Source organism: Pleurodeles waltl, chromosome 11 (assembly GCF_031143425.1).
Source record: "Pleurodeles waltl isolate 20211129_DDA chromosome 11, aPleWal1.hap1.20221129, whole genome shotgun sequence".
Lineage (NCBI taxonomy): Eukaryota > Metazoa > Chordata > Amphibia > Caudata > Salamandridae > Pleurodeles > Pleurodeles waltl.
In genome coordinates, this window is record NC_090450.1 from 989,933,203 (window position 1) to 989,951,626 (window position 18,424).

The 18,424-nt window shown below is 43.7% G+C and overlaps 1 protein-coding gene across 4 annotated transcripts in view; it reads left to right on the top strand.

The window, feature by feature from the left end:
• HIRA (histone cell cycle regulator) overlaps window positions 1–18,424 on the top strand; it is a 391,587-nt gene that overhangs the window by 81,985 nt on the left and 291,178 nt on the right. For all 4 annotated transcript variants that reach the window (XM_069215325.1, XM_069215322.1, XM_069215324.1 and 1 more), the window contains exons 7-10: window positions 4,533–4,693; window positions 10,888–11,055; window positions 15,358–15,471; window positions 17,691–17,761. In XM_069215325.1, coding sequence (XP_069071426.1) covers window positions 4,533–4,693; window positions 10,888–11,055; window positions 15,358–15,471; window positions 17,691–17,761 — 514 coding nt within the window. The remainder of the gene's footprint in view (window positions 1–4,532; window positions 4,694–10,887; window positions 11,056–15,357; window positions 15,472–17,690; window positions 17,762–18,424) is intronic.

An 18,424-nucleotide genomic window follows, 5' to 3' on the forward strand; every position in this document is an offset into this window, starting at 1 on the left:
TGTAGCAGTTTGGAAGTTACCTTCAATTATTTATATATGTATCATCTCAACCTTAAATACGTGCATACTTAGTCACTCCATTGCATGGGCACTATTACTACAATTCAACTCCTACCTCACCCTCTGCGGGGAAAAACAATCGAAGATGGAGTCGACGCCCATGCGCAATGAAGACAAAAGGAGGAGTCACTCAGTCCCGTGACTCGAAAGACTTCTTCGAAGAAAAACAACTTGTAACACTCCGGCCCAACACCAGATGGCGAGCTATTGCAGAACATGCGAATCTACTGCGACTGATGCCACGAACAGATGTACACTGGGTAAGTGACATTTTCATTTTCTATAACAAAACCTATTGGCTGGATTTGTCTCTGAGTGTGTGTTCCTCATTTATTGCCTGTGTGTATGTACAACAAATGCTTAACACTACTCCTTGGATAAGCCTACTGCTCGACCACACTACCACAAAATAGAGCATTAGTATTATCTCTTTTTGCCACTATCTTACCTCTAAGGGGAACCCTTGGACTCTGTGCATACTATTCCTTACTTTGAAATAGTGCATACAGAGCCAACTTCCTACAGTAAGATAGTGGCAAAAATAGATAATTTGAATGCTCTATTTTGTGGTAGTGTGGTCGAGCAGTAGGCTTATCAGAGGGTAGTGTTAAGCATTTGTTGTACACACACAGGCAATAAATGAGTAACACACACTCAAAGACTTACTCCAGGCCAATAGGTTTTTATATTGAAAAATATAGTTTCTTAGTTTATTTTAAGAACCACAGGTTCAAGATTTGCAAGTAATACTTCAAATGAAAGGTATTTCACTTAGGTACTCTAGGAACTTTGACTAATCACAATAGCATGTACAAAATGGCAATAAGCTATTTTAAAATTGGACACTGTGCAAAAATCAACAGTTCCTGGGGGAGGTAAGTAAAGGTTAAGTTTGCAGGTAAGTAAAACACTTACAAGTCTCAAATTTGGGTCCAAGGTAGCCCACCGTTGGGGGTTCAAGGCAACCCCAAAGTTACCACCCCAGCAGCTCAGGGCCCGTCAGTTGCAGAGGTCAAAGAGGTGCCCAAAAAACACAGGCTTCATTGGAGAACAGGGGTGCCCCGGTTCCAGTCTGCCAGCAGGTAAGTACCCACGTCCTCGGGGGGCAGACCAGGGGGGTTCTGTAGGGCACCGGGGGGGACACAAGCAGGCACAGAAAGTACACCCTCAGCGGCACAGGGGCGGCGGTTGCAGTGTGCAAACCGGCGTCGCGTTTTAGATAGGAAGTAATGGAGGGACCCAGGGGTCTCTTCAACGATGCAGGCAGGCACAGGGGGGCTCCTCGGGGTAGCCACCACCTGGGTTAGGCAGAGGGTCGCCTGGGGGTCACTCCTGCACTGGAGTTCGGTTCCTTCAGGTCCCGGGGGCTGCGGGTGCAGTGTTGCTTCCAGGCGTCGGGTCCCTTGTTACAGGCAGTTGCGGTCAGGGGGAGCCTCTGGATTTCCTCTGCAGGTGTCGCTGTGGGGCTCGGGGGGGGGGGTCGTCTCTGGTTACTCACCGGCTCGCAGTCGCCAGGGAGTCCTCCCTGAAGTGTTGGTTTTCCGCAGGTCGAGTCAGGGGCGTCGGGTGCAGAGTGGAAAGTCTCCCGCTTCCGGCGGGAAACGTGAAGTCTTTAAAGTTGTTTTTTTGTTGCAAGAAAGTTGCAGGTTGTTGAACAGGGCCGCTGTTCACGGGAGTTTCTTGGTCCTTGGTTGCAGGGCAGTCCTCTGAAGCTTCAGATGTCGCTGGTCCCTGTTGGATGCATTGCTGTTGCAGTTTTCTTCGAAGTTGGGAGACAGACCGGTAGGGCTGGGGCCAAAGCAGTTGTCGTCTCCGTCTTCACTGCAGGGCTTCAGGTCAGCAGTCCTTCTTCTTGTTAAAGTTGCAGGAATCTGATTTCCTGGGATCTGTGGAGCCCCTAAATACTGGTGCAGTGTGCAAAGCAGGCGTCGGGTTTTAGATAGGAAACAATGGAGGGACCTGGTTGTCACTCTAGCGGTGCAGGCATGCACAGCAGGGGGGCTCCTCGGGACAGCCACCACCTGGGCTAGGCAGAGGGTCACCTGGGGGTCACTCCTGCACTGAGGTTCGGTTCCTTCAGGTCCTGGGGGCTGCGGGTGCAGTGCTTGGTTCAGACGTTGGGTCCCTTGTTACAGGCTGTTGCGGTCAGGGGGAGCCTCCGGATTCTCTCTGCAGGCGTCGCTGTGGGGGCCCAGGGGGGTCATCTCGGGCTACTCACGGGGTTGCAGTCGCCGGGGAGTCCTCCCTGTGGTATTAGTTCTCTGGATCCCGAGCCGGGGGCGTCTGGTGCAGAGTGTGAAGTCTCACGCTTCCGGCGGGAAGAGTAAATTCTTTTGAAGTTGCTTTTTTGTTGCAAAGATGTAGCTGGTTTTGAGCAAAGCTGCTGCTCACGGGAGTTTCTTGGTCTTGGGGCCAGGGCAGTCCTCTGAGGCTTCAGAGGTCGCTGGTCCCTGTTGGATGTGTCGCTGGTTGCAGGTTTTCGACTCTGGAGACAGGCCGGTAGTTGTCGTCGTCCGTCGTCTCTGCAGGCTTGTAGGTCAGCAGTCCTTCTTTGTAGTTCAGGTTGCAGGAATCTGATTTCCTGGGTTCTTGGGTGCCCCATAATACTAAATGTAGGGGTGTGTTTAGGTCTGGGAGGGTATTAGCCAATGGATACTGTCCTGGAGGGTGGCTACACCCTCATTGTGCCTCCTCCCTGTGGGGAGGGGGGCACATCCCTAATCCTATTGAAGGGAATCCTCCAAAACTAAGATGGAGGATTTCTCAAGGCAGGGGTCACCTCAGCTCAGGACACCTTAGGGGCTGTCCTGACTGGTGGGTGACTCCTCCTTGTTTTCCTAATTATCTCCTCCAGCCTTGCCGCCAAAAGTGGGGGCAGTGGCCGGAGGGGCGGGCATCTCCACTTGCTGGAGTGCCCTGGGGCACTGTAACAAAGGGGGTGAGCCTTTGAGGCTCACCGCCAGGTGTTACAGTTCCTGCAGGGGGAGGTGTGAAGCACCTCCACCCAGTGCAGGCTTTGTTCCTGGCCACAGAGTGACAAAGGCACTCTCCCCATGTGGCCAGCAACTCGTCTGGTTGTGGCAGGCTGGCAGAAACTGGTCAGCTCCACACCAGAAGTCGGATTGGTATTCAGGGGGCGTCTCTAAGATGCCCTCTGGGTGCATGTTACACTAAATTCCACACAGGCATCAGTGTGCATTTATTGTGCTGAGAAGTTTGATACCAAACTTCCCAGATTTCAGTGTAGCCATTATGGAACTGTGGAGTTTGTGTTTGACAAACTCCCAGACCATATACTCTTTATGGCTACCCTGCACTTACAATGTCTAAGGTTTTGCTTAGACACTGTAGGGGCATAGTGCTCATGCACATATGCCCTCACCTGTGGTATAGTGCACCCTGCCTTAGGGCTGTAAGGCCTGCTAGAGGGGTGACTTACCTATGCCACAGGCAGTGTGAGGTAGGCATGGCACTCTGAGGAGAGTGCCATGTTGACTTAGTCATTTTCTCCCACCAGCACACTCAAGCTGTGAGGCAGTGTGCATGTGCTGAGTGAGGGGTCCCTAGGGTGTCATAAGACATGCTGCAGCCCTTAGAGACCTTCCCTGGCATCAGGGCCCTTGGTACCAGGGGTACAAGTTACAAGGGACCTATCAGAGTGCCAGGTCTGTGCCAATTTTGGAAGCAAAGGTACAGTTTTAGGGAAAGAACACTGGTGCTGAGGCCTGGTTAGCAGGGTCCCAGCACACTTTCAATCAAAACTTAGCATCAACAAAGGCAAAAAGTCAGGGGGTAACCATGTCAAGGAAGCATTTCCTTACAGTAAGGCATACGTGCATGTTAAAAGTGTGTCTCCATGTTTACAAGGAATTAAGGAGAAGGAAAGCCTACTTTGGAAAATGTTTCAATGACAATAGAAAAAGATGTTTAGTGAAATGTTATAAATTCCGCAACCCTGGCATCTTAGCATGGCGATTTCTCGTCGATCACTAATTTTTTTCTGTCTCGCTGCTCTCTTTCCACCTTCTATTTGGGCACACACCCCAAAAGTCCCTTTTCCTATTTTCTATACTTGTTCTATGGAGTCAGGTCAAGACAAACCCAAATGGGTTACAGTTGTCAAAATGTTGAACTTAACTGAAATAACTTGTATGTACCTAATAATAAAAGTATCTGTTGTCTTGAACTAGCTTTGAAATTAGTGAAATCAACCATTATTAATGAAGACAATGCAGAACTGGATCATTGATTTAAAAAAAAAAAAAAAAAGTAAGATCCACGTGAGGATTACTTGGAAATTCCTTCCTCGCCCTTGTCTAATCTGATTCTCCCATTTAAGATTTTATTTTTAAAGGACACAACTGGAACTATTGTTTCGACCAAGCAAATTAATTGTGGATGTGCACTTAGTTTACCTTTTCTTCTCTGTGTTCATTTTAACCGACCTTTTAATGTACATTTCTTTCTGATAGAAATTATTGCCACCTTGCAGGGGCACTCGGGCCTGGTAAAAGGGCTGACTTGGGATCCCGTGGGGAAGTATATTGCCTCCCAAGCTGACGACCGCAGCCTGAAGGTGTGGAGGACACTAGACTGGCAGCTGGAAACCAGCATCACAAAACCCTTTGATGAGGTACCTGTCCTGCATCTCACTATTGACACTTAGCAGCCATCTGATGGGATTATTGTTAATCTGAAACCCCATTTATTCCTCTCTTTAGGTAGCTATGTTCGAATTTGTCTGATTGTTGGCATTGTGCGATGTACACAAATATCTAAGTAGTTGGTTCTGTTGATTAATATTTTATTTGCACTTTAGAAAGTATGTGTGCACATTTGCTTTTATGTGCACATGTATATTGACGGACGCATGGTCGTGTTGTGGGGTAATTTTGGCACCTTGGACATGTCCCATATCAATATGAACCTCATATTAAGGAATCAGCAATAGTTATTTCCCAGCCCCACTATCAGCTTCATTGATGTTATCAATGCCATTTGTGCTGTTGCCTGTGACCTCATGAGTGTGGCCATCAGTGGATCTTGTGGCAAGGAGGGTTGCGAATATGCAATGCATTCTTTTTATTGAAATAGGTTTGGGTCTCAAAGTTTTTTCCTAATAATTTTATTTCTCTTCTGAGTAAAAACCCATGACACTTTTGTAGAGTGTGTTTGTGTATATTAAGCATCTTTCTTCCTTCATCTTTCCTCTTTTAGTCCTTTCTTCCTCTGTTCCCAATTTTGTCCATCCCTTTATTTGTTTCTATCTCTGCCCTTCCCTTTTCGTTTCTTTCCCCACTATCACCTTCTCACCCATTGTCGACTTGTCATTTTATCTCCCTCCCGTTCTCTCCCGTTTCTGCCCTCTGCCTCTTTTTTCACTTTCCCGGTCATTCGCTCCTGCTTTTTCCGCTGCTCTTCCCCCTTCCCTCACACCTTTATTTTCCGTGAATTTCTCTATTTGACCCTTTATCTTATTGGATAGCTGTCAGAATCTGTCAGGTCCTCAACAATGGGGGTTGAGTTATTTTACCGCTGATACCCCTGGTCTGGCTTGCTATGACCACTAGTAACCTATACTCCATGCGCATCCCTTTGGCACTTAGTTGTCAGGGTAGCGAAGCAAGAAATCCAAGGCTAACTCGGGGAAGTAGTTTGGAGTTAGAGACTCAGGACTCAACACACAACACAGTATCTCTTAATAACCAGTGTTGAGCCCAGTGCTTCTACTTGTGGAATCAAAAACTACTGTAATATGCCAATTACGTTGTGCCCCACAAACAGTAGACGCAGGGAGCAAAGAGGATCACTAAGGTGCTGCTGGAAAGGCATTTAAAACGATATGAGAGGTAAATGCACAGGTGCTGGCTCACAGTATGCAATGCCAGCATATGACGGTTTTTGTAATACTGTGTTTGTAACCATAAGTAAGTCTCTGAGAGTTGAGTTCCATTAGCTTATAGTTTTAGAATCTGAAAAAGTTATTTGTAGTACACCTGGGCTCTCAAGCAAAGTCTGTGCCTGTGTATTGCAGCGGGACATACGTTGTGAGCCTCCTGACGCTGTTGTTGTTAATGCCTCCTGGCCCGCTTCTTCATAGATGCAGGCGGCGAGTCTGCACATGCCTCCGTGGCGCCGGTGACACTGTTGCAGATTCATGTCCAGACAGGAAACCACCACGAAACAAAAGAAAGAGCCTACCAGCATGTCTGTTGGCAAGTTCATGGGAGACTTAGAGGGACGAAAGCTCTTCCAGGAACAAGGGCTCCTGGGTGTCAGCCCCATGACGCTTTGCATCATAGGTCCCTGGGGGCTGCCGAGCTAACCACAGAAAACAGCTGCTGATTCTTCATGGTGCCAAAGGTCTCAGATTGTGAGTTGACCGTAGGACTTAAGCACTGTGTCATCAACGTTGTCTATTCACCAAAAAATGAAATGGATTGCTTTATGTAGAGTGTTTTCAAGGGTTACAAGCGAGAAGAACCCTTTTGCTCAGCTACTAGCCACTATTTATTTATTTATTTATTTATTTCTGGGTACCGACAGCTTATCTGTTGTCACCATAACATTAGCTGCTATGTCTTTACATTCCTTATGTTATTGTGCCTGTAGCTCCTCTTAATCACTCCTTGTTTCCATGTGACATATTTTTATTAAATGTTTTTCTGCAACAGAGACTCGTTTCTCCATCGTCTCCATTTTTCGTACTGTGTTGTCCAGCATACCCATCATTTCTAGTTGACTCTAGTCAGTATTCCCACAGTTACATCTCTTGCCATCTGTGACATATCATCTCCTTCAAGGCTCTAAGATTTATGTTTACTTTTCTTCTTTTATCCCCATTTCAGTCACTTCCCACCACTTTCACATGGCTGCAAGGTTCCGCTTCCTGGCCCGTTTTCAACAATTACCCCCAGGGGCCTCTTTCTTGAGTCACTTTCTTCTCTGTGGAGCACCCACACCAGCTGCAGTTCAGTTGATGTATGTCTGCAACTTCTGGAGGCCCCCACTCCAAAACTGAAGCCTGACTAGTGGTTAGCCACAAAGAAGGGACGTCATGGCACTTGAAACAGATTCGCTCCTCCCAGGAGCTCCGAGCAGCCCAGCAACCTGAAACCTCCCTTTCATCCCACACTTAGTAGTGTCTTTCCCACCGTCCATTGCAGCATTCTCCTTCAGTCTGGTAAAATCTGCAGCCTCACCTGCGGCCACTACCACTGAGCAGCCTCAGCAATAGTGGAAGACTGGAGTTAGTGATGTGTGGGCAGCATTAACAGCGCATGGGCAGTAAAGCCATCGTGCTCAACGCAAAGCTGTATCCCCAGACAAATACTCTAGCATAGTTATTCAGCAATGAGATTGGGCCATGGTTTTTCAGCAATGAGATTGGGCCATAGTTTTTCAGCAATGAGATTGGGCCATAGTTTTTCAGCAATGAGATTGGGCCATAGTTTTTCAGCAATGAGATTGGGCCATAGTTTTTCAGCAATGAGATTGGGCCATAGTTTTTAAGCAATGAGATTGGGCCATAGTTTTTAAGCAATGAGATTGGGCCATAGTTTTTAAGCAATGAGATTGGGCCATAGTTTTTAAGCAATGAGATTGGGCCATAGTTTTTAAGCAATGAGATTGGGCCATAGTTTTTCAGCAATGAGATTGGGCCATAGTTTTTCAGCAATGAGATTGGGCCATAGTTTTTCAGCAATGAGATTGGGCCATAGTTTTTCAGCAATGAGATTGGGCCATAGTTTTTCAGCAATGAGATTGGGCCATAGTTTTTCAGCAATGAGATTGGGCCATAGTTTTTCAGCAATGAGATTGGGCCATAGTTATTTAACAATGAGATTGATCCACAGTTTTTGTGTTGTCATTTTGTTACATCGTTCAAGCATTCCCAGAAGGTGAGCTATAGACACAAATTCACACATGGAGCTTTATGTCAAAGTTATTTACCAGTTTCATATGTGTATCTATTATATGGTCCACATTTAAGAATTCCTTACTTTATTATGATTTAATGGAATTATTATAAATCATGCTGATACTAGTGGTTTCCTCATACTGTCAGCCAAGTGGTAGAAATAAGCGAGGGATAGTGGCTGAACTAGCAGAAAAGATGGGTTTGAAAGGTATTTCTGAAGGTGAGAAATTTGTCTCAGGAATTTGGTGCAACCTAAACCGATGGTACAATAAATGCCTTCCTATCGGTCAGTTTTCTTATTTGCATCAAACTCTAGAAAGTAATATGTCAAACAGTGCTGGAGCTCGTTCTAAGAGTCATGGAGTGTGCCCGCAGCAGATTTGTGACTGCTGATCAAGATGGAGAACAATCTGTGCATCATCAGCGTCCAATATTGTCTTGGAGCTGAAATACCAAATCAGTTTGGTCACAAGGCGAGCATAGTTATTAAGAAGGAAAGGGGATAAAGAAAATCACAGAGGCATTCCTGGTGTTGTCTGAGACCAAGTTATCTGGCGTGACCCTTTGAACACTTACATCAAGAAAGGATGTAAGTACTTAGGTACTATCTTTCCTACGGTGGCCTCTTTCGGTTGCTTAAGTCCAATGATATGGTCAGTTGTACTGAAGGTCACAGCGAGGAAGTGGAACAGTTTACAGCTTGTAACAAGGTCTTACGTTTTCCATTTTCTGCTACCAAAGCTCAGGCTGCAGAAATGTTATATTGATTTCTCCTTGTGCCATTGACGACCAATAGGAGCCAAACATTGTCACGGATTACTATACTCAGTCCCTCCCTCTAAGTCATCCTCTCTAGTACTTGTTAAAAAGATTGAGAAACATCTTTTAAGAGCTGTTTAACTGGTTCCAGAGCACATCAGATACTTGGTATTTTATACTGGGTACATTCTTGTTCCTAATAAGCATGGGGAATCAGACGGTTTTTTTCATTTTATGACCTGAACCAGGAGAGTTTACCTCATCAGATTAAGTCTCTGTAGGTAATATTTGCAGCAGACTGAATGGCATATAGGGATATCCAAATCTGGTAAACCAACGGATTCTAAGATTTGCCATTAATGGTCAGCATTGTCAATAAAGACGTTCATTTATTTATTGTTTCAGTGGTAGCTGAGAAGAAGGTAAAAAGTACAAAGTTAATACATTACTGCAAGGGAGACATAAAAAGTGGAATTTCATGCCTCATACCATCAGTTTAAGAAAAAGTGCTATTGACAATTGCCTGGCATAAGTTAAAAAGTAAAAACTTAAAAGCATTTGGAGGGGGACATAAAAAAAGATAAACAGAAGTGAAATTTGATATACCAATGAAGATGTCTTTTATCCAGCTTGTCTCTGGTCCCAGATCATTTATAGTTCAATAGTGCTGGTGGCATTTCTTTGTTTTCACTAGATCGGTTTCTCTTACCTCCAGTATATGAAACCCCCAGAGTTTTGAACATGTATGTCTCTGTTATTGGAGCAAGGATGAATACTTTTTTGATCTTATCATTTCCGCCTTTGAGGAGACCTAATGCTCTGACCAAAGTGATCGAGTACTTCACCTTTCTGTCATTGGTATCGGCACAGGGGTATCCATAGATGTAGGTGTCTGATAACCTCGTATGTCTTTGTGGTCTCCGACAAGATCTTTAAAACTGTATATAGCTCTCAATTGGTTTCAGTTTTGATGGAAGCAACCAAAGATTAAACTTAATTGTCACATTCTGGATTTAGGAGATGAAAGTTGTAAAGAATTGTTTCTTTCAGCCTCCGAAGACATAATTTTTGTGTGATTTCTTTGCTTTGCGGAAGAGGAGCGCACTGCAGTGCCATCAGGTGCTCGTGCTCTGGATAGAGGAACATCACTTCTAGCATTCTAGGCCAGCTCACTTTGTCTCAAATCCCTCTTTCCCCAATTGGGGGAACATTTATCAAGCCTTAATAGACCACGTTGCTGCAATGTTTTGTTTAAAAGAGCAGGGAAATAATCAGTATTATTCCCTTTGTCATCTGGCTGCTTGGCTGTGGGACTAGGTCTTAAATGGCTCTCCACTTCCATTTCATCTAGAAGGGAAGTAAAATGTTAGAATATGGAATCCTATACACTGCAGCAAATCCATCAAGCTCCACCAGGGTGTGAGTGATTATAATCACTATGTTGCGGAGTACCTTCGGACGTCAGGGGATCACACAACCCTATGTATTTACTTTCTAGATCAGTACTTGACGTTGTCTGCCTCCCGGGGAGTGCATATTGGAGGATGTACTGTTCCTGGATTGATTGAGAAAGTTTATTTGTCCTTCCCCGAAAACCCTGATTTAGCAAGCTATACAGACTTTCTTGCTGTCCAACCTTTCCAGATTGATTGATTGCTCAATTTTGACCTCAGAAATGTTAGTTCTTGATTCTTCTGCTTTTCTCAAAGAACGTATTCATATCTTGTCAGGTTCTGGATTACTCAGTTGAGCAGGTGGGGTTGATGCTACACACCCCCAAGCCAAATGTCTCCAAGATAAACCATTTTTATTGGTATAACTTTTTTTTTTTTTAATAAGCATGCACATTGGAGAAAGAGATGGTGCATCTGGAGGCTTCTAGGTTCACAAACCAATGATAGGGAATGCATGAGAACACATTTTCAGTGGGCTACCACAGAAATGAGGAGAGAACCGTACTATGTAAAGGAGGATAAGTTGGGGCACTGTGTTCTAGCTGTGTCTTTAGTGGTCAAGAAGACGCATGGCTATGAGAAGTCTGGAGTTTCTGCAAGTATTATAGACCGCTGTACATCCAGAACTTTCATTGGGTAAGCAGTAATCTTTGATTTTAACACTTCTGAGAGGGGATGCTTTTACTTTTCCAGTGCGGAGGGACCACCCATGTCTTGCGCCTTAGCTGGTCTCCAGATGGACACTACTTGGTCTCCGCTCATGCCATGAATAACTCTGGACCCACGGCTCAGATTATTGAGAGGGATGGCTGGAAGACTAACATGGATTTTGTGGGGCATCGGAAGGCAGTCACAGTAGTGGTAAGTTGCACACACAAAGCATTGGCGCACCATGCATGAGTGATGGTGGAAGCATAGTATACAAAGCATTAAAATTGTTGGTTGGGGTTTTATAATTGTCATGTATTGAGTACTCATTTGTAGTGAGATGAAACGTTAGTGGCAGCAACACTGCAAATATACATATACTGTGCCTCTGTAAAAAAAATATTTTTTACACAAGGGCATTCCCCAGCTGTTTAGTTAAGATTCACACCACACTCCATAGAAACTCAAATCTTTATACTCTTAATAATTTTGTTCTCCCTTGACCAATCTGTGCCAAAGTTTGAGAAAAATGTGTCGGAGGATATTTTACAACATGCCATACTTGGTGCAGATGAGTCAAATGGTTCATAAGTTACACAAGGTCCCAAAATCGTTTTTCAGTGGCTTTTGCACCGGGATTGCCAGTAGAATGTTTTTCTTGTGCAGAACTCTGAAATCACTGACCGGATGATCTCCATATTTTTTTATCGGGTCCCAGTCTTTAGGTCATTCAGTGCATTTTATTGGTTTGGTGAAAATCCTTTAAAATGTGTTAGAGGTCCAAGGCAAAATGTGAGTGTCTGGTACTTCAGCCAAAGTGTATCTGGTTATTTAAAAGAGTTTGCAGACACCGCAAGCATGTGGGCAGACATTAGGAGAACAGTTTGATAACCCCCTGCTCACCCCCCTCTGATGCCTGGAGCAGGGGGGACTAATCAGGGGACTAATCACAGTAATCACAGCCCCTGCTCTGTTCACCTCTACCCAAGATAAATTACCTCCTCAACAAATGCTCTGCATCTGCCCCCCCTTCGCCCGTCCCCCCCACCCTCTTTCACTTGTCCTCCCCATTTCTTCACCCGACCCAAAGATAGAAGGTATGAATTTCTGCCATACCGCCCTCACTTTGCTGTAGTGAGTTTAGGAGGGAGGGCTGTGGGGAAGGGGGGATGAAGTAATTGTTGAGTTAAATCCCCCCACTCCCCTTCTTTGTGCCCGAAGACTGTGGGGTAAAGTGTGTCCAGCTGTACCCTCCTCACCACCCAAAGTGTTATTTGCATGTGCTTATACCAATGTTGGTCACGCAGCTGTGTGCTCTTTGCTGTTGGCGCTCACACCAGATGACAACTCTTTTACTATTGTGACAATTTTTTCCAGAGTGTGGCATACAAGGAGGTAAATTAATACTTTATTGTGATAACGGGATAGTGCACACAAACTCGTATGCAAGTGTATCTATAAGACCAGAGAGGTTTATTTCCCTGATATGGTTCCCGATTTTGGGTGACCTTGGTGCTCTTCGTTTACAAACAAGAGAGATAAAGCTTTGACACTGGGCTGCTCGCACCTAGCAAGACAAAGGGTTACATTTGTCATTGGTTTAAAAGAGATGTGGTTAGTTGGCTAAGTCGCTGACTTTAAATTATTGGGACCTAGGTTCTAAGCCTCTGACCAAGGATCTTGAGATTCTGGGAAAAAAACTTCATGTCTCTGTGCCCAAACACTTTGTAGTGTAATTGTGTAATGTAAAAAGTGTGATGGAGCTTTAAAACACCTCTCTTCATGTACACAACTAGCAAGCCCGACTTAGCCTTAGAGCACCCTAAAAAGGGAGTCAGCAATTCTCCCTCCTGTCAGAGAAATAAAAATGACCAATCCTTAACCGAAATTAGGTAGTGTTGTAGAGGGCTTGCATCCCTCTAGGAAACAGTATGCATTCCTGCCTATGGCTCATCAAGCTTGGTCTGCTGGAAAAGATAATGTGTTTATTTGGTGTCTGATACTAATTCCCTCACCGAAACGGTTTCTCCGTTCAAGTCCATGCTCCCGAAAAAGACAGTGGAGAAAAGGTAATACCAAATTCTGAGCCTGTGACTCTACATGTCCAGGCAACAAATGTAGGGTCAGAAGAGTGACTGAGGCTTCCTAATTGGTAATCTTGATGCACAAATTCTCCAAAGAGGAGAAGTAGTTCACATGGACCCCAGCACAGATGCAGCTGAACAGAAGTGGCTATTATCCTAAGACCTCGATGATGCTCTATGAGCATTTGTCTTTCAAGGTCAAAACATAGCTGAACTCTGACAATTGTTCAGTGGTGATTTGTTGCAATGTCGATCATTCATCCAAAGGTGGCCTAAAAGGCGTTTACTTTTGGTAGCACTGTATTTACTTTTTCCTGGTTCAACAGGAAACCAAAGCAGAAAGCAATATTGGTAGGAGAAACCTTTTCCCCTAGGGATTTCCAAGTGCTGTTATCTAACATGTTAATAATTAAGCATGGATTGGCTCTCCGCAGCAAAAATATCGGCTCAGCCCAGAGTTCAGAAGAGAAAAACCAGCTAAAGTTTCTGGCCTCCGTTTTTAGTTGCATGCTCCTGCCCTATTACGATATTGTTGATCTCTTATGATTCACTACTACCTAACAGGATTTTCTCAGATTGTGACAGGGCCAAAAATGGGAGGAGAAACTAATGGGCCCTTTCCCGGTTGTCGATATGAGGTGATATCCCTTAAACTCACAAACCCTGGTTCCACCCCTTTCCTGAGGCTTCAGGGAGCACAGCCTCACGAGGACAACATGACATCTCATCATATCTTTTTTTGATAATGTTCTCCAGCTGTGCAAGAGCACAAGTCCTCTCAGCCACTGCTGCTGTACTGTAGTCTGTATCCAAAAGAAGATGAGCACCTGCCGACAATACCACCTGAGCCAGGTGATGGCATTGTAGCACTAAGAGCGGCAGTTTGCTATGCTAAGCTTGTTGAAAAAGGAGGCAACCAAGTCAAGGCAGAGCATGGAGAATTAAGACCTTTTGTAGTTTATTTTTTCTGGCTGACGTGATCTAGCCCAAAGAAGCGCAACAGTGTGAACTTTTGGGGACAAGAATAAACAGGAGACACTTGTGCTGAAGAAGCCAGAACAGAGAAGTAAGGAGTAAATGTCCACTGATCTTGAATATGGGAAACTGAGACAATTAAGAGCAAAACAAATACAGGGTGGGAGGTGGAAGTGTTTGAGGAGAAGAGCAGGGGCTTGACTAGAAGGCTGTCCCGTCACAGAGACAGACTTCAACCTCCCATTTGATGGGAAGAAACTCTTTTGTCAGTCAGCGATTGATGGTCACTTCTTGAAGTTCGCTTGCTGCTCTGTGGGAAGGGCTATATCCTGTAAGACTCTTCTTTCTGGCGTCCCATATGGCAAGTTTATTCCTCCTAAATGTGGTCAATCTGAACATATGCCATCACTCTGCCCTCAGGTGGGAGCCATACTAGGCAGTCTTTTTCCCTCATCTTTGATGCTTGAGCTTGATCACTGTGTTACCCCACTCCTGAACACAACACCCCCCTTTCCAGTCTCAACCCAAAGTTACAGAGCTTCTTCTGAATGAATGGAGGCTTCAGTTCTTTGGTGGTTGCTCTCGTGAAGGCATGACCTTGGAAGTTCTTTTATGACTCTCCTTTATCATTACAACAGTTGAGTAGAGGTTTGAGATGCTCAGAAATCCTTGTGGCTCAAGCTTTGCCACACCAGTCCTGGTTCTTGAAGCTCCTATACCTTCATCAAGGACAAGCCTTCTGGTCGCCAGAGCTATGGTCATTGAGGAGAGATCAAATTTGTGATGTCGGAGCCTTTTTCTGTTCTGAGTATAGCTGCAAGTTCAGGGAATAACACTAGACACTCTGATATACAGATCCACCTGCATATTTTCTAACCACATTAACAACATGCAAAAATCAGACACTGAAAAGAGGAACATAAACATGTATTTGATAGTAGAGTAAGGCAGGAAGAATCTTGTTTTAAGAGATTAAATGTGCCTAGGCCTTTTTATAATGCAGAGGCGTCCCCACACAAAAGTGTATGTGACATCAGAGGAGGTCAGGCAGAGTAGCCTGTAGATCAGTCCCTGCTGCAACCGAGCAAAGATAATTATTGCATTTCTTTGCTAGTGCAAAGTAGAATATAATGTTCTCTCTCAACTGGACACCTGCTTTTGTAATATATCTACAGATTCTTCTCCCTATCTTTCTCCCTACTCAGGTTGATGGTAGTACACAAAATGGAAGACAGCCTAAGTAAGCAAAATACTTACAAAAATGTAATAGTAAGGTAGTTTTCTAACTAAATAATCTAGTCGAAGTTCGAGCGTTGATTGGAAGTAAAAAAAAAATATATATATTTTTTTTAAAGTATCGTACTTGAAAAAGTTTTTGCTCTTTTAAGGGCATTAGTCTTAATGTTTGTTTTTCTTTGTCTCTCGTGTATATCATAATTTCTTGTTTTTGTTCTAGAAATTCAATCCCAAAATCTTAAAAAAAAGGCAAAAGAATGGGAGTTCAGCAAAATCAAGTAATCCATACTGCTGCTGTGCTGTGGGTAGCAAAGACCGGTCTCTCTCTGTCTGGGTGAGTTGGCTGTGTTATTGTACTTGGGTAAAGGAGACCTGTGTGTCAGAAAAGAAGGATTAGGGCAGTAAGTTTCAAATGTTGTTGAATGAGTTATGTGCAGGGACTATTAAAAACGCATATCACATTTAGATGAAGCATCTGATGTGCAGTTAAAATTTAGGTATTTTATACAAGATTTGGATCTTGAAAAATAAGGCGATTTGGGCCTGACTACGACTTCAGCTGAGGGGATTACTCTGTCCCAAATGTGATGAATATCCCGCCCGCCATATTACGAGTTCCATAGGATATAATGGACTTGTAATTCGGCAAGCGGGATATCCGTCACATTGGGGACAGAGGAATCACCTGCGCTGAAGTCGTAATCAGGCCCATTGTGTTTTATTGGTTAAGACAGAAGAAAAGCAAATCCCTTCCTACAAGTCTTGAGGTTTAGCAAACCTTCCATTGACTGTTCCTGAGCCAGGCGAGTGCTGATCCAACTCGTCTTGATGAAGTGCGGAACGTTATTTGCTCTGATAGTAGTAGCGTTGTTTCCCCAGACTTCACACATACTTTGGTGAGCCTAATTGAAAAGGTCTAGATTGTCATTTTATCTGTGAATGTGCTTATGATGCAGTTGTGCTTTAGATTGTCATCTGTCTATGAATGTGCTTACGAGGCAGTTATGCTTATGATTCAGTTGTTTTGAGACAGGCTTTGGGTTGATGGCAAGAGCATAGTGTTAAGAACTCTGAACATTTGCCAAACTACTGAACATTTTCACAGAGTAGGGCAGTCCTACTGGTGAATTGACCTATGCTTCCCAATAGGAGCATGATATGCTATTGTCCAGAGTTGAAAAACAGTCTTCATAGGATACAAAGGTGAAGAGTCAGTCCCAGAAGTTAGGAACAGTCCACAGGATCAGGGTGCATGTGCAATCCAAGGAATCTCGTGTGTATATAAATCTGCTTTACTCAAGTGACTAAACAGCAAAACAGTAAGTCACAGGAAAATCGCATTCACTCTTCACTTTTTGACCCTTAACTCAGAGTCAAAAACTTACTCGAGCAGAGCAGGTTTGAACAGTGGGGTAAGGCTCATATCGACCTTCAGTCACAAACTAGATTTAGTCAAAAACTTTCAACAATAAGACTGTGTTCTCATGTCTTTGAGAGTACACAATCCTGCAACTCATTGATGTGACATTGGCAGCTTGCTTCAGCACTTTGCTCAGCAGTTGTTTATTCACAGTAGATTCCTACGTTTTGCAAATCTGTCTACTATTCCCTCCACTCTTCTGATTCCCCACGTCACCAGAATGATTCTTTCTATGCATTGTAATGACACTGAGCGGTTGAGCACGGATCAGTCCCTACCAGCTCTGCAGTTTACAGTGGTTAATTCACTTATCCGATTTTGAGAGTACCCGCCATGATCAATGTGAAAGTGCAGAAGACTATAGACTTAATTTCAGTGGTCGGTTGCAGATATACATCTGATTTATTTGTTTATTTATTTCATTTTTTTTTATTTTGCTCCTGGGAATTATGAGATCCAAGATGGATCATAGGAATACTGTGAAGAGATTTGCAAGTAAGCTGCTACCTTGGTCTAACAGAATTCGGAACGAGGAGTAGACATTGGTTGGTGTGTGAAGTGCACACATTTTATTTTTTGTAGAAAGGAGGAGACTTTCCCACAACTAGTCTGGTTGAAGGAATGTACAGATAAATGTGCACGGATGTGAGGGTGGAATAAATTTAATTGTGACTCCCAAACATCTCATTCTCTAGCTTCAACGCTAGCACCTCATTTGAATGGTGGTATCTCCTAGCAGTGTGAATTGACACCATGAAACATTCTGGGTCAGTCAACATGTGATAGTTCACAACACACTTTTGGTAGGAAGGGCCAGGTTGTGTAGTTTGGTCATAATTGTACCTTGAAGTGTACTCTCAAAATGTCTAGAAGCCTGCAGATCACCATATCAGAACTCCATCCTATTTTGTGTCCACAGAAAACTTGATGTTTAATAAGGCACCTTTGTTTATTCTGTTTTTCTTGATGCTGGTCACTTGCATAAGAACACTGAAATCCCCTAAAGGTTCTCAGTTTGAGGTTAATCATTTACACTTGAGGAAGCTACATTCACAATACTCCGGGTTTGTATTTCTGACCGAAAGACTCTCCTAAGATGTGTTTAACTTGTTCTCACTTTCTTCCCTCTAAAGCTGACATGTTTGAAAAGGCCTTTAGTAGTCGTGCACGAGCTGTTTGACAAATCCATCATGGATATCTCATGGTAAGAGTTTTTCATATCTTGAATTTCTTGAGTTCATTACAGGCATGGTTATTGTTAATTAGCCTGCTCAGCCAAGGATCATGCACGGATTCCATAGCATTATTGATTCCTTGCTGCAAAGCCAATTTAAAAACATTTGTAAAAGGTTTTCTATTTACAGGGAGTGCAGAATTATTAGGCAAGTTGTATTTTTGAGGATTAATTTTATTATTGAACAACAACCATGTTCTCAATGAACCCAAAAAACTCATTAATATCAAAGCTGAATATTTTTGGAAGTAGTTTTTAGTTTGTTTTTAGTTTTAGCTATGTTAGGGGGATATCTGTGTGTGCAGGTGACTATCACTGTGCATAATTATTAGGCAACTTAACAAAAAAAAATATATACCCATTTCAATTATTTATTATTACCAGTGAAACCAATATAACATCTCAACATTCACAAATATACATTTCTGACATTCAAAAACAAAACAAAAACAAATCAGTGACCAATATAGCCACCTTTCTTTGCAAGGACACTCAAAAGCCTGCCATCCATGGATTCTGTCAGTGTTTTGATCTGTTCACCATCAACATTGCGTGCAGCAGCAACCACAGCCTCCCAGACACTGTTCAGAGAGGTGTACTGTTTTCCCTCCTTGTAAATCTCACATTTGATGA